Source organism: Charadrius vociferus, unplaced genomic scaffold (genome assembly GCF_000708025.1).
Source record: "Charadrius vociferus isolate BGI_N301 unplaced genomic scaffold, ASM70802v2 scaffold51, whole genome shotgun sequence".
In the NCBI taxonomy this organism is placed as follows: domain Eukaryota; kingdom Metazoa; phylum Chordata; class Aves; order Charadriiformes; family Charadriidae; genus Charadrius; species Charadrius vociferus.
Genome location: NW_009646939.1, coordinates 2,025,323 through 2,042,282, shown reverse-complemented (window position 1 = coordinate 2,042,282; position 16,960 = coordinate 2,025,323). Strand labels below are relative to the sequence as shown.

At 37.3% G+C, this 16,960-nt stretch overlaps 1 protein-coding gene across 1 annotated transcript in view; it reads left to right on the top strand.

Moving 5' to 3' along the window:
• The window catches only part of LARS2 (leucyl-tRNA synthetase 2, mitochondrial), an 85,219-nt gene extending 68,627 nt beyond the window's left edge, over positions 1–16,592 (top strand). Inside the window, exons 18-20 of the mRNA XM_009894979.1 lie at positions 1,743–1,854; positions 10,652–10,779; positions 16,230–16,592. Of these exons, the coding sequence (XP_009893281.1) occupies positions 1,743–1,854; positions 10,652–10,779; positions 16,230–16,409 (420 nt within the window). The 3' untranslated portion in view covers positions 16,410–16,592. The remainder of the gene's footprint in view (positions 1–1,742; positions 1,855–10,651; positions 10,780–16,229) is intronic.
• The last annotated feature ends 368 nt before the right edge of the window (positions 16,593–16,960 follow it).

The window sequence follows — 16,960 nt, the reverse complement described above, 5'->3', positions numbered from 1 at the left end:
TAAATATTCTGGTTTAAAGAAAAGGGTTATTCTTTACAAGGAAAATTGCACATAATCTTGCATTCCTCAGAGACAGCTTTCACCACTGAACTGTCTGCTAGTAATAGAGTTTGCAAATTCCCTTTTTTAAAACAAGCGTAAAAATAACTTAAGTCTTTAGCATTCTTTATTTAGATTGTTGTTTATCAGCCACTGGTGATAGATCAAATATAATAAACTCTTACCTTCATTTTTGTTAGTATTCTTAGATCTAGTTGAGCATATAATGGTAATGTGATCTAGACCAGAAATCAATTTGAAATTTGGGGGTTTTAGCTTCTTTGTTGAAATACCATTTTATACCTTATGGATTCCAAAGAGATTATTGGCAAAGTCAAGGAACTTAATGAAAAGTTAAGTTGGGCATGCACAAGTGCTATACTGAAATAACTGTCTGGGATACTGCATGGTGTCAGAAAGGTGACACACGTTTCTTTATCTGCAGCTCAGTGATTCATATGCATTTAGGGCTAGTGGATGGTGATAAGTGAATGTTAAATAAATAAATAAAAATCAGTGTTCTATGGACAGCCAAATGTTTGACCACTGGCATATTTCTTGACCAAAGAAGTCAGTGCAGTATCTTTCAAGAACAAGTTTCTGTATAGCATGGTGACGCTTCCTCTTTCGGTCCTATTTGAAAGGAGGAAGCGGGGAGGTGGGTGAAGATTAAATATAGAAAACAGGTAGTAGTTACTAAAACTTACTCAAATCTAGTTTGTGCTGACCTCATTAGTGTCAGTGATAAAAAGATGCCATCTGGCAACATTTGTGATCTGTATCAAACAAATCACCTGGTTTGGACAGTTTTCTGGTAGACAAGAACGGGTGTTCATCACACCCACCAAATAATTCTCATAATTATTGACATTTTTTCTGTGCTGTTTCATTAGAGAGGCAAATTACAAAATAAATGCAGAATCTGAATTTACCATGGGATGTGATCTGTCTGAGCCGGAACACGCAAAGAAAGAAAAAGTTTATCTGGCTACTCTTAGTGCTATATCTCTTCTGTTAAGATATAATAAATAGAGGAATGAAGGTTCAAATTTTGTCAGGCTAGCACCTTTTGCAAGAAATAGAAAATTTTCTCTGCTAGAGAAACGGCACACTTTGCTAAAGCAATCTGGACATCAAGCTGTAAAAGGTTGTGCTGCACTTTTCATTCCCAAACCTTCCTTCAGCTCTAAAACCTCACTTCATCACTAAATTCAGCTTTACTTAAGCCACTCTAGGATCCCATACAACTGAACCTTGTCCTAACAGAAACCGTGGTGCATTCAGCACAATTTGACTCTTTTACACAAATACTTCACCACTTCTCAGATAGCACTGATTTTTTCTAAGATTGGACTTCTAGAAGTGGCAGCACACAAAATGGTTTAGAGGGCCACAGTTGTCCACACGGTCTGTGTTCAGACTCCCATACCAGAGCAGATCCCCAAGGGTCGGCATCAGCCTCTTAGGGATGAGCTTCCAAGTCTTAGAGAGCACTCTGTGACCAAGAGCTCTGATTTTAATTCTCCAGAACTTTTCATAAGTTTCCAACTTACTATGAAATTATGCTGTCCTGAGCATAGACATTGATTTTAGCTTTTATTACTGCATTTTCTTCTTAATTAAAATACTTTAGCGCACACACACACACACTAGAATTTTTATATTAACAATTATTTTTCTTTTCCTTCTGTCTTCATGCTTAGCAAGCTTCTCGGCCTCTTATTCTTCACAGCGCAGAATTTGAAGATGCTTTGGCTACACTCTGCATCATGGTTGCACCTATGGCTCCTCACATTGCATCAGAGATGTGGAAAGGTATTTCTAGAAATATACTTTTTATTGATGTTGCAGGAAAAAAGGCAAAATTTTAACATAATACATGTGTCACTTATCCCTCAATTCTGCATCTGTCTTGTTGCCTTCTGTCATAGCTCCTAAACAAACTTGAAGCTTGTAGTGTTCCCAAATCTGTCTGCTTTTAGTTTCTTTCCCTTTGCATACAAAGGTGGGTTTCTTGAGACTAGGCAGAGAAAGGGAGAAGTAAGAAAAATTCAAGACAGGACTTGCATGAGGAATTTGTACATCAGCTGCTAGCTTTTCCTGTATGTAAACTAATAAAAGCTGAACCTGAGACTAGAAACGGCCCTTTTTCAAACTGTTTCAGAGTCTTTGGACTACAGATAGTTTCTTTCAGGAATTCAGGCAGAGGACCATGTCAGAGAGCTGTATATTAAAAAGACTAAAGGAGTGTTGAATAAAAATCCTACTCTTGTAAAATTCTCCAGAGACTGAGGGACGTTATGCAGCAAATTAACCTTGCGTGGAGAGGGGGAATGATAGACAGGAAATCTTTTTTAAGATCTGTCACAGCTGTAAACCTTAAGGTCTGAATCCAAAGTGGGCTAAGTTGGGTGCTGCGGCTACAGTTAAAGCCTGTGAAATAAGGGATGTGCATGCTGGAGTTCAGCAGTTGGTTTTAAGGGTTATTGGGAGAAGTCCCAAGATATATTTAGGAAGATAGGAATATATTCTGCATTAAGACTGGCCACAAATTGCTATGGGGTTTTGGACCTAATATTAGCTTTTGGATGCTGTTTTAACAGTTTTATTTTCAACAGTCATCCTAAAACTTTCTGCATTCAAGTGTTTACAAAGCAGAGCTACTTAATAGCGTCTATTTCAGAGCTGGGCATGGCCCTGTAATAAAGTTTACTCTCAAAGAAAGGCTGCTCTTGTTCGGAGCAATAACATAGGGGCAGAGACACTGGAAACAGCAAGATGCATTAGGGAGAGTGGGGTTTTTCTGTGTTTTCGTTTCCAATGTTTTTAAGATGTCTTAATAAAAGCTTAATTGTTTAGAATCAAGAGTGGCATCAGACATGCTCCATCTGGAGAAAGCTACTTCTGGTCAATATTCTCCTACAATGTGAAGTACCATCTAATCAAAATTATACTTAAATGGAAGTAGTTGCCATGACTTTGTTTTCTGCATTGGTTGAGATGGAGGCAGAATGAGTCAAGGCTAATTGCTTATACATACAGTGCCTTGTGAACTTGAAATTCAACTACATATTAGGGAATACAGAATTATCAAATATGTTTCATAAAATGACAAAGAACACTAGGATGTCTTAATTAACATAACTTGTCAAACCTAAAGCTTAATCCTGTAACATTTTGAATGTTAGAGAGGGAAGTCTTTTCTTACTACTAAAATCACTGGAGAATGATAAACATTTTCTGTATCTCTCTCTGATGTAAGAATTAAACGGATGCATATAAAAATTGAGAGTTTATTGTCCTCAGCTTCTGTCTGCATTTAAAGATAAAATTTTGCTTGTGTGGTCCGAAGACTGCGCATTGTAATTCAGTGCAACTAGCAGACAAAAACATTGTGTGGTGATTATTGCCTGAAGAATTTTATGACTAAGTATGAAAATCATAATCTCTTTTAGCATGGTCATCACTACATTACATCAAATTATTAAACAATTTTATCAGGAGAACGTATGTACGTTTAACTACTGCGTTGTGGTAAGAAGACTATATTATTTTGAAATAGCCAACATCTAGCAATTCTGTCCTGGGATTCGATTTTCTGGTGAAAAATGTCCAACTGTAGTCTAGAGAAATATTCCTCAAGTTCATGTTCTGAATTGCACTCTGGTTCCACCAAGTCTTGTTGCTTATCTGATGTAACCAATTTATTATGTATATTATTTATTATGATGCTTTCTTATTTTAAATAATTTCAATATAAAAATTTAAGCTTTCTAAATACTCTGTTTAGGGTTTTTTGTGCTTTAGTTATCTATACACAGTCAGAGTAAGTCTCTTTTTGTACCTTGGCTTTGCATCTAAATGTGGGGATAGTGCTGCTTCCTCTCTCGTAAACTAGTCAGGAAAAGGTCTTTGTATGTTATTAGCTCTATAAATAACACCTATAGCAGTAGACCCCCAAGCTTTGATGGAAGCCTCTGTCTGCTATTGTAATGCCTAGAATAAACAACACATAAGCAACATATTTACAATTAAATACTGACATTTCATTCTAAAATAACTTGTATACAGCCTTTACATTTTGTTTGGTTTTGTGATTAAAACAAGGAGCATTTTTCTTTCAACAGGGGAAAATGAAACTGGTAAATTTGGAAACCATGTAGTTAATATCAAACAGATAATTTTCCAGTTGAGTAGGAATGCTGGTAGGAACAGTTACTTCTGTTAACTCTGAACCGCCTTGTGTATTTAAGCTTTTTTTGAAGAAATTCCTTTTTGAAAGAATTCCTTTTGAAGAAAAAGAATTTTGCTTTCTTATTAGTGTTTCTTATTAGAAAGCTTTTACTACATAATGAGCTATGCCTAATATTAATTTTACTACAGCCTTAAAAGAGGGAGAAGAAAAGAGCATTTTCATTAATTTTGACTGTTTGCATTGTGCTTCACAGGATGAATAATACGTTTACTGTTACATTGTAATCTCTCCTTTTATGCTTTTCTGATCACTGATTATGGTCAAGAAACATTTAAGAAGAAATTACAATAGAATTTAAAACAAATGTGAAATAATGACAACCTACAATGAGACCCTGACTTAATGTATTGTATTATGTTAAGTTAACTCTGCCAAAGATTTGAAGACAATCCAGCCTCAGAACTATAGAATTTTCTGGGTTAGCACCTGGAATGAGGCTTTGTGAAGGTAATAAAATTACTTTTGACAACTGGAAGCTCTTCTGCAGGTGCAAATAATATTTTTTCAGTTTAAATGGCAGGTATGCTGTAAATTAAAAAAAAAAAACAAAAAAAAACAAAAAAACAACAACCAACCTGTTTTCCCTTTTTAATTTTGGCATGAAAAGCTAGGCAAAAGAGGCTAGCTTCTATATATGTTGAAGTCTTGAAGGCTCTGATGTCCAAAAATATCTGATATTGCCAGTTTTATTTAATTACATAAAATATTCTCCTTTGCTCAAAAAAGTAACATTTAACTGCAAAACACAATATGATAAATTTTAAGGATCTAACAAATTTTCTTAAATACTTGCATTCTGAGTGCATTTATATTTTTTTACTGTGAGGGTGGTGAGGCACTGGAACAGGTTGCCCCAGAGAAGCTGTGGCTGCCCCATCCCTGGAGGTGTTTAAGGCCAGGTTGGATGGGCTTTGAGCAACCTGGTCTAGTGGGAGGTGCCCCTGCCCATGGCAGGGGGGGTGGAACTCGATGATCTTTAAGGTCCCTTCCAACCTAAACCATTCTATGATTCAATGATATTTAAATAGCAAAAAATGCTTTTTTTGCATTTTAATTGATTTCCATTTCAATCTAAAACCTATTTGACACAGAGCGCAATGAAATGTAAAAAAAAAAATTGCAAATCAGTGTTTTCTAATACAATAGCTTGTAAAACTTAAAAGTTGGCTAAGTGTGTAAATACGTATGTAGGTATCCTCTTGATTAGCAACAACTTCTTTACAGCAGGATTTAACTGCAAATCGGTAAATCTTAATGATTACCAACTAATGAATATATTAGGAAAATTGCAAAGGTTATTTTAGAGTGTTAATTAAAGATGCTTTGCCTGGCATTTCAAGTAATGAGTAGCATCAGTGATATAAGTAATTTTGATAGTAATAATGTTTTCCTGCTTTGCAAGAGTTGCATCAGAGTTAATTTGAAATTTTAGCTTTTTAGTCCACTATGTTTTCTTTGTTAGTTTGTTGATAAACATTGCAAACTCAGAACTGCAGTTTGATAGCCCAAGGATGCTTCTGATGTAATGTGCAGCTTTTAAGTATAATTGAAGTAAAATTAGATAGATTCAAGGTACAGCAATTTTTGTTCTTCTGCAGCTGAAGAGTTATTCTCCCATGGGGTTTAGTTTATATGTGACCAACTTGTTTTCACGCATCAGGTAGGAATGAAGAGTTTGGTCCCTTTGTGAGCTGAATGAAGAGCGTACTTCAGTATTGGCAGTAAATATTTCCAGTTTGAGTGAAGGGAAAAGCTGCTTGAATGCTGTTTGAGAAGTACCTCACCTTTCAGCAGCTGAACGTTAGTAACCCAGTGCTTTGATATTTTGTGTGTGAAGGAGTTCGTCCTCCCGCTTAGAGGAGGAACAATTTTCAGTATTTTGGTGTTTCAACCTAATGGTCCCAGTTGTGCAGTGAATACACTGGTTTATCGCTTAATAACACAAAAAGCAACTGTAGCCCCTCATTGTGGGAAGAGTTCATCCGGCTGACATCTTGGCAGTTTATGAACACTAACAGGATGAGGAAATCTGTTTCCTTCCTGAAACCTTGTATCTGAGGAATATACAGACACCATTTGAGACTTTTTTTTTTTTAGTTTGTTTGTAGTAGTACAGTATTTTACTGTCCAGATAAGGATATGAAACTGCTTATTGTGAGTTGTTACATTTTTATTAGAGATAGCACATGAAAGATATACACTGACGATAAACACATCTTAAGATGTATTGAAATGAAACATAATTATTGGAAATTGTAATGGTATAATTGTCTTAGCAACATTTTAACTGTCACCACAATAGCTCTTCTGCAAGAATTTCTCTGTCTGAATTCAGTCCTTGCTCAAAAAGGCTTCTGTAAAGAATAGAGCTGAGCGGAAGCTAATTGATGTTGCAGATTTTAATTGAAAATGTGAATGCAGAAGTCCGCCCTTCACAAATCCAAGAAGTAACATGATTTGGAATAAAAAAAATATTTTTTTCCTCCAAGAGTAATAACGCAAAGTGAAGGATAGTGAGTCCTTAAAAATGGAGGAAGGCAGATCATTTTCAGAAGCTTAAAAGGATTCACGTGGAGTTTGCTGAATTGGAAACACATTCTAGAGTTAGCTTTTAGTAACCTGGGCTTTTCACAACCCACCTTGGCACTCCACATCTGTCACTAGGGAACATATAAAATGAATCCTCTAGTACCGTATTAGGTAAATGTAAATTTTCCTGACTTTATCCAGTTCTGTACTGCTATACCAGTAGTATCATACAGTTTTTCTTAGAGCTATCTGGAAACAGCTGTTATTGTATTGCTATCATTTCTTTGAGATTGCAGACCATTTCACATACTACTGACAGACACATTCCTCATGGGCTGCAGAAGGGTATTTCGGATATGCAACTTGCCTGAATCTGTCAAATAGGAAGATTCATTAAATAGTAAAAAAGCATATCAAAAACAAAGTGACGTGGTAACAGTCTTCTCCTTGGAAGAGGCTGCAGAGGCGAGTAAGATATTGACCCAAAATGCATCTCCACTTACCCTTACACACTCCTGCTCTGAGCTTTTTAAAAACTTTGTCTGCTAGTATGGTGGATTTTTACTTAACACAGATTTCTATTGTTTTGATTTTGCTAAATCCAGAAGTTATCAACATTTGGATAACGCACCCTCATAGTCACCTTATACTGTCCCCTCTGATCTTCTTATATCTCCTCTTAGAAAATGCCTAGTCCTAAACTCTGATACTGGCGTGGCTTCAGATGCCTTCATTAACTTCCTTTTATCGCCCATTAAGACTTCCATCCTCCTTGCCTTTCCTGCTTTGTTAACCTCCCTGTGCCAGCCCTTGTCCCATGCCAGCTCTTACTCAGTTTAATCCATAATCACATCTTTTTCTCTCGCCTACACAATTTTGTGTCAAGCTAGCTGCACTATTGCTGGAATTTTACAGATAATTTTTTCTAGCGCCTTTTTTCTGTAAAACAAGAATTACCTTGCTGTTCTAACTTACCTTGCTGATACACTATTGCTTCCAAAACTTTCTTTTCAAATCTCTTTAAAATGAGAATCTGCTCCCCCCCCCCCCCAAAAAAAAAAAAGCACCTATGGGGAAGTATTATGCTTATGAAATACTCATGTAATGCTAATAAAACATTGCCATGAGCTGAAACATTGTTAGACTTGTCCCGTCCCCTCCACTCAACTCACTCATTTACAGTAATATAATACATGTTTAATGTGGGCTCCAATGCTGTGAGTTACTCGTTAGGGAAACTTTGTTTTAATATCAGCTTGCAAGTCAGTTAAAGTCCGTTGAAGCACTTCCAATTGCAGGATCAGGGCTTCAGATTGAGCACAACTGGGGTCCTTGATCTGTCCTGTATAGATGTGTTCGTATAAGTAAACGTCTTACAGTAAGTAAAAATATACTCAGGTGGCTTTCTGTCCTACGTCTGCGAGAGAATCTATAACCATAAAAGCAAAATATGTCAGAAAATGTAAAGCAAAATGTATGGTGCTTCATAATGTGCACTTCACTATGTGCTTTCCAGTATGATAAGACAATAAAACAGGTCATTAATGTTTTCACAATAAAAGTCTGTGAAGTGTCTTAACTTGTCAAAGTTAAAGTCTCTTAATGTGTCAAACAACACTTTCGTGTAATGTCTCAGAATCAAGTGGGAAGGCTGAAGGAGGGTTCTGCCTGAGTCCGGACAAGTGGCCCATCGCCATTCTGGATCATAGCGATGAGGTTTCTGGTTTTGTGTGTGTTGCATTTTGAAAATGCAAACCAAATTATTGCATTTTCTGTGTCCTACAACTCACAAAATGTGAATTAAGGCAGGAAGCCAAACAGGCAACATAACTAAAACCTTCATTTTGGTTTCCTGACAAACTCTGTTTTCTGAAACTAGTTCTGTTGACTTTTGCATTTTTTTTTTTAATACGGATGAGCTCATAGCTCATTTTGCAGCAAGAAAACGAACCAAAAGATAGACATTGTGCTAGTCACACTTTATTTGCTTCAGAAAGCATTTTAATTTTTTTTTTATTAGTAGGTTTATTGGGACTGGCAGCTTCTGCGGGGATTAAAAGCGACCCTGGTTTTGCTTTCGTAGGTAGAAGCTCTTGACTTCTATTAGAAAGTGGGTTTTAAATAGTTTGAAGAATCCACTTCAACAGGAAAATAAGGAGTGGCCAGTATGCATGCTTCTGCCACAAGGCATGTGATCAGTTGGAAAGAAATGAGCTCATCTGGATGTTCAAAAGCCAAAAAGGGAAGAATCTAGCAGCTGTTGTCTTTAAAGTCAATGTGATAATGAATCATCAATGCAAAGATATTTTTTTCTGCTTGAGTACCTATCTTTTGCTCTTTCAGTTTCTGAGCTACTGTTGCAACAGAAAAAAAAAAAAAGGCACAAAACCTGATTAATTGCAGTGTTTTAATCAATTATTTAGCTAATAAGATTGTGGCTTAGTTGTTATTCTTAGGAAATGTGCACGTGCTTGCTTGCCATTAGAAATAGCTCCCACTGGTCCAACTCACTGCCCTTTTCTGAATCACTCAGCAAATTGCAGGGCTATTTTACCAAAGTGCTTTGTCTGAAAAAGCACTGACAAAAATCAGGCGGATTTTTCTGGAGGAAGTTGCATTCTCTTTATGTCTCTGTCTGCTGTTATTCACTGAATTAGTCTAAACAATCCAGCTAGGCAAATTCATGTATGTATTATGCATGGGTTGGTTTTGCTCCTGTGTCTGCCGTCGTGCTGTGTTTTGAACAGCTTCAGGTACTTCAGTCTCAACAGCAAAATCTTGCGTTGATGGGTTCTTGCTGGAATTTCCCTAAACCAGATGAGATTTCAAATACATTTTGCAGTTCTGGATGAAGCGCGTGCTTATAAAAAGTTTTAGTCTGTATTGTTATTCATACACAGAGAATGTTTTTAATTTAAAAATCCCCTGGCTTCGTGAGAATCACAAGAGCAATCATCATCAATATTGATCATATTTGACAGTCTCTTGTTAAGTGAAATCTTTTTATTTTGTCCTACAGCTGGAGTAAACAGCAACATAAATCCCACTCAGAAGCTTTTATTTAGTTAGAGAATGCAGCTTCAGAATGAATTGCATCCTATTCTCCTATTACTTAAATAAATCAGGAATGAATTGTCTTGGGGAAAGCAAAGCCTATTTCATAAAAGGAGATAATTTATAGACCTTTTATAAGCTTTTTTTAAATAAAATCAAAGGATAAAGTGTTTCAGAATATACATATCATAGGAAGGAGAGCAAGCTATGCAAGGTATTCTTATGTAGCACTTCTAATTTCTGAGAAAATTGGTACTTCACAAAATATGGGAAAATATTGCAAGTAACTTGACTTGCAAATTTAGAAACTACCCAGCATATTACAGATGGTAAAATAATAAGCTGTACTTGTGTATCATTTTGATTGAGTTGTTAGTAAAATTTTAATCAAACTGGTAGTGTTATTGAAAATACCCCGCAGTATTATGATTGACTTCTAGAGGTAGAGGTCAGCTTATGTTGCAGTATTACAATTTAAAATAATAAACAGTGGTCTTCTGTGCTTTTGGCAAAGTTTGGGAGTACTAATCCAAATCTAAAATGTGCCCACAAGGTTCATGTTAGCATCCCTACACACAGTATAAAACAAGCGCTTCAAAGAGATACATCTTTCTGTTTATAAAGTGCTGTACGCTAATCTAAACAATGTTGTTTCCTCCTGTGGGACTTGCTTTTAAAGTCAACTTTATTCTGATCTTATTTATCAGGCAAATTTCAAAGATCTAATGTTCTGGTTAAAGTACAGCTGAATGTTTGACTGGTTTTACTTTCCAGGTTTGGCACATGTGCAGAATAAACTTTGTACTCATCATTGCTGGGATGTTGATGTCCTGCATCAGTCCTGGCCCGAAGTAGACCCAGAGTACCTTCAGCCAGCAGATGTCGTGGAGATGTCTGTTCTGGTAAGAGCATTTTCATTTTTTTCAGTGGTGGTCAATGAATGCATAGAGAGCTCAGAGGAGGACAAAATTTCTGCTCTTGTGGAAGTCAGTTCCCTTCTTAGGTGGCTCAGTGAAAGGACAGGTAGAACAGAAGCTGCAATTACCATTGTGCTGAGTAATTAAAATGGTTTCCTAAATGAAAAAAATGTAGCAAGTCTGGAGGGGAGATGATCTAAATACAACTGTTTTTGAGTGACTGCATATTAGTACCTGTGGAGATTTGACCAATGAACAGCTGTGGATAAAGACGGTACAGTCAAAACTACGATCAGAATACAGGTCCCTCCAGATTTTTTGCATTTATGATCTTGGCCCTGTACAAAAATGTATAATTAGGTGACATTTCTTGTGGTACCTGCAGTGCTATAGTTGCCTAACACGACCTACCATAAGCCGGGTTAAGTTGCTGTGATTTTTGCCAAATGGTGTTTCCTGTCTGCCTCAAGCTGAACTTCTGGCACATTTCAGCAGAGCGTAGTTGCAGGAATGAGACTGAGGAAAACCAGGTATCTTTGTTAATGCTATAACTGCATTCCAGTTTATCTTTGAGTTCAAACAAACACTTTTGTGGTCTAGGGAAAGAGCTGGCAGTACAGTAGAGGAGTGGCCATACAACTACATGTAGTTAACTTGCATTTTTCCAACATCTGTATGTGTACATGCACTGTGTAGTTTGCTGTCTTTTTTTTTTTCCTACATCTTTAATTAACTAGTCTGTATTCAGCATGCTCTCAGGCATCATAAAGCTTTATCATTAGATGGAGCACAGTAGCAGCAAATGCCACTGCAGGCCGTAGAAGGACTGCCTAGAGCCATGGGTAGTCTCTCAGCTCTTCCATCAACTGACTCCTGGTCAGCTTGCATTCAAGTTCTTCATGCTCAGGCATTATGATAATCTGTAATTACGTAGCTGCATACTATTAGACCTGCAGGACTCCTGCCTTTTTCACCGTTCTCCAAAGAATAACCTTTAATATACCATGCAGACATTCTAGACTTAAATGTTTTAAATTAAATGAAATGTTTCAACTTAAATGCTTTTTGTGTTTCTGGATATTGAATGAGGCGGAGCCTCTAGGAAGAAACATCATTTGGTCATGTAAAACTGCATGTGCTCTGTGTGTGTGTAAGAGAAACAGAAGAATCTCAGAATCACAGAATGGTCAGGGTTGGAAGGGACCTCTGGAGATCATCTAGTCCAACCCCCAATGCACTGGAGGAATGCATTTTATCTGTATTTTATTCTGTTAGCTCCTTTGGGTAGAAGGAGTAAGGCAGTTGGGTTATTTTTGTTCAGCTGCTTTTTTTGAGGAGGGAAGAGATTGGTTGGATTCAGGGGAAGTCATGTCGCTGTAGATTTCCTTAACCAAAATATATTTGCAAATAATTTTCTTGCCAGATATCTTAGTCGGTCCACTTGAACAGAATGAGAAATGTTGCTAAAACACTAATTTTCCTAACATTCAACATACATCCTTAGCAGAGGCCACAGAGTATGTCTTTTTAGAGGAAATTTTGAATTGGCATCTTTTCCCAAAACAAGGAGAACGACTCAAGTGCCAGCTGGGGTTAATGGCAGACTTAGGCTAATATTCACTGTGGGTTTATTGCTTTTTTTCTTTCTTTCGTTCTTTCTTTAAGTGATAAGCTTTTATTTATACCAGTAAAAAGGTCATATATCCACAGAAATCTTCACTCAGGTATAATCCCTTTGCTCAAGCTTAAAATAAACTGTCACCTTCAAGCACAGCTAGCAAACATCTTAAATTCCAGTGTTCAGTTTATAAGGAAGTCATGAATGAGAAATTGTGTAATTATAGAAACTTCTTTGCAATTGTGGTTAAAGCAAACATGTTATTAAATACACCTTTAAAATAAAAACTTCAGCGATACAAGGCAAACTGAACTCAATGTTTTTAAGACTGCATAACTGAACATAAAAACGCGTAAACATTTCACTGATGTCTTTCTTCTGACGTTAAATTTTCCTTCTCAAATAAGAAAACAGAAGAATAAACATTAATTTTGCTTTAAACAACCATTATGGAGATTATTTTTGTTTCTTTTCCTGATTAACTTTGTCAAAGCCATAGCCTTGTGTAGAAGCCCTCTAATAAGAGAAAGAGCAACGCCTGTGTGCTCAGCCATATATTCATGGAAGAATGTTATGTATGTAAACACCTTCCTTAGTTCTGAGAAAGAAAGTGAATGGAAGACCAGTGAGACAAGTTCGTTTTTTGAACCAGGAATAATTCTGACAAACAGTCCCGGGGAAAGGGGACAGGGAGGGGGACTGGCCTTCTACTGTAAGAGTAAGGCAAAAGGGAAATACGGCGAAGCAGGGAAAAATCATCAGAAATGTGAATATTTTAAGGTCTCGTGGACACTGTAGGTTTTTGTATGGCTGTAAAAATAAATTACCCTCATTAAACCAAGAAACATTTGACATACGGAGGAATTGGTTAGTTGCAAAGAGGCAGTGTCTCTTCACAAGGCTACACAGACACACTGAGTCTTCGGGCCACAACCCTATTCTTCTCAAGACATCAAACTGCCTCAGGCTGCCAGGGATTTGCCTGCTGAGACATTATGGTTTTATTTCTCTTGACACAAAATACTTCATTATTTCCTGTCTGTGCTGGAGTTATGTCTTGCCATATTTAACCCAAAGCAGCAAAACCAACCAACTCACTGCATCCTTAGCTGATACAATACAGATTGCCTACAAGACAGACATTTAAATTCACTGCATATGCACGGTACCTATTACTCTAAATGTTATTGCAGAGTTGAATATTTTTAATCGTACCTATATTGTTAATGCTGTGAAAAATCTGACCATAGTGTAGTGTGCATTTCATCCTATGAGCACACTTCTGGCTAGCATTCCTCACATTTTGTAGGTCATACAGGACTGTTAGCAGCTGTAGTCTTGTAACTGATTTTTTTTTTTTAAAAAAAAAAAAGCTGAGTTTGTGTCATTTTTCTTGCTTTGGAATATGAGGAAGACCTAAAAGTGCACAGGTATTTATTTTCCCATTTTACTTCTCAGAAGAATTATGCATCAATGGTAAAAAAATATTTGAGTTGAACTTAAAATTCCTCTCCACAGCCTCCAGGTGCTTATTTTTCAGTCTTTTGTGATTTTATCTTGTCCCTCATAACTTCTCTAGTCCCCTCTAGCTCCCTCTAGATCTAAACCATTCTAAAGTGTCAAATTAAAAAAAAAACAAACCAAAAACCAACACACCAAAAAAACCTGAAAAGACAAAGAAGCACGTTCCTTCCTCAGGGGAAAAAAATGGCCCAAGCCTCCTCTTGCAGTTTGCCATGAAGGTTTTTCAGAGAAACAAGTCTGCCAGCACCCAAGTTTCTTGTGCTGGCACTTTTACCTGGAGCTCCCGAGGGTTATGCTGGTCTAGTGAGATCCAGAGAGAGAGATGGAGGCATAGCAGAAGACATCTGTGCTGCTGAGAACCTAACCCCTTGACTAAAAGGATGCTTGTTATGCATAACCAATCTGCTGTTTGATAAGATTTGTGGACTCAGCTCGCAGGGCGGTGTGGGAAGATCAGGAGAGGTGCTGTGGGAAGGTACACAGTGTCAGGTCGCCCAGGCTCCTCGACCTTTCTAGGAAAACACAACCATTTATCTACTATGTTGATTTAGACCCGTTGGCTTTTCTGTTGAGCACAGCACCAAATCGGCTAGTTGTAGCACGTTTCCCCTTGCCAACATCCATCCACTGGGACAAATTAATTTGCATCGTGGAGGACAGTGAATGACATTTTAACTAACCAGGCATAGTTTTGAACTGCAGGCTGTGTGTCCTAGCAGCGAGCTCACAGGCATGCTTTATATTCTTCATTTGGATTTTACCATTTACTCTTTCTCGTGCAATGTATTTCTTCTCTGAAGTGCCCTGTCAAAAAGAACTACTTGTATTTATTTTTCACAAAAGCTTTAATAATTAACTCTTCTGTGTTTTTCAAGGAATTTACTTTGCACAAGGTACCAAAGGCAAAGTTTAACACAGCCAGCCTGTTATGATACCACATTATGGACACATATAGGAATAGTTAAAAGCCTACCTACATTATCGCTGCAAATTAATGTCAAGTCTCGTAAAAACCCAGAAATGACTCATCCCAGCTGCATTTCAGATTTCATCTTGTTCCTTAAAAATCTGTTCCAACTTCCTCTCTCAGAGAATTGGACAGATTATTTTATTTTAAATAAAATACAAACTAGGTAAATGAACTAGTTCTCTCTCATTCACGGTATGTTGCATACATGTATCCTGGATAAAATCCAGGGGAAAACCAAACTGCATGCATTTTTAGGTCCAAGCTGTATGAAGCGATATATGTTACTTTTAGATGATTGAAAATTCATTAGAATGATGTCTGAAGGTCAAAGATTTGTACTACCTGCAGCAAATTTTTATACAAGTAATTTGATAGAACCGGATTAAAAAATTCCAATTACTTAATTTGCTAAATGTAGGATTGCTGTTCTTTTCATTAATCCACTGCAAGTACTCTATATAAATCTGAAAGCTTTTGTAATAATGAATTTTATGCTCATTCCAGAAAGGTCCTCAGTAAGGCTCTGTAGTCTCTGTTATCTACCCTTACTGGATGACAGAAAAGACTCACAAGACCATTTTATAAATTGAGGTGATTCCCACTGAAGGCCTTACTCGTTTTACTTGCGTGATTCTGCCCTGCTGATGCAAAACCAGTATGGATGCTGCTCTGAAAACCAGCCACACACAGGAAAGCGTTACCTTATGAGTGAGTGGTTGTCGTCTTTGTGGTTGGTGTTGGCTTAATGAGTCATGCGTTTAGTATGAAGGCAAGATATAATGAGTTAAAGCCTGTTTTTTGAAAAATGAGCCATGATGAGTCTTTCAGATATCTTTTCAGCCACAATATTTTTATTTTAATAAACCTTGCATTTGAAGCTCTGTAAGGAATTGCCTTGCTGTAGAGAATCCAAATTGCAGCCTAGAAGTATGTACAAACCACGATTCCCACCTGACAAACTATTATGTTCACTTTCATTATTCAGCTTGTGTAACTATCGCGTTTTTAAACTTAAAAGATCGCCGCATTGCATAGTCACGTGCTGCTTGCTATCTTCAAAACTAAGACTTCCTCTGGCCACTTCTTCAATTTCCCTTGAGTATCGTGAATCAGAGTTTCATTCTCTTATTTTATGGTAGAGGGACAGGAGGTCTGGAGAATTTTATCCTCCACTTAGAAAGCTTGGTGTTGGAGAAAAGAGAGTTTGATCCACTTATTCCCCCCCTCCCCGCGTAATGAGGCGGATTGGATCCAGGAAAGGAAATAGTATAAATCAGTCTGGTAACTTCTGTTTTTTCTTGTTTTCATGTCTCTCTCTTTCAGATCAATAACAAAGCTTGCGGCAAAGTTTTTGTGCCTCAGCAAGCAGCCCGCAATTTTGAAGAAGTCCACGAGCTAGTTCTTCAAAGTGAACTTGGAGTCAAGCATCTCCAGGGACGAACCATTAAAAAGGCCTTTCTGTCTCCCAGAACTGCCCTTATCAACTTCTTAGTGCAAGACTAGCAAAGGCTTTTCTGGGCTGTAAAAGGCAATTGGAATCTTTCAAGATGAAAACAATTCAAAAATACCAGTTATGGTTATTTAAATCTCGTGTAATGGTGGGGAAGAAATGTTGTTAAAATCAGGTTGCTGCTAAATCTTCATTTTGGTGTGGAGAAATGTGCAGAATTAAAGTTTTTTTATCCGGTCACAGTGAGATGCTGTTTGTCCATATTCTCCGGGAGGAGAATGAGAAGGAAGCGCAGAAGAACTAAATGATTGTAACAGAATGCAAATGATATAAAGCACTGGGGTTTTAGTGTCAGCCTCAGGAATATATCCTATTGGAAAGTTGGCTTGGCTAAATGCAAAGGCATAAATGTGATTCCAGGACTAAAAAACCGCCCTGAGTATGTGCTACGCCAAATGTTAGGTGCGCTGCAGTCAGTCTTTGCTCCCTGTATCTCATGTTTGGGTACCCTACCATGAACTAACGTTTTAAGTCGTAAGACAATGTTACTACAGAGTGTTAATTTAAAAAAGGATTTGTTTAGCACTGGCCTTGGGCACAGCAG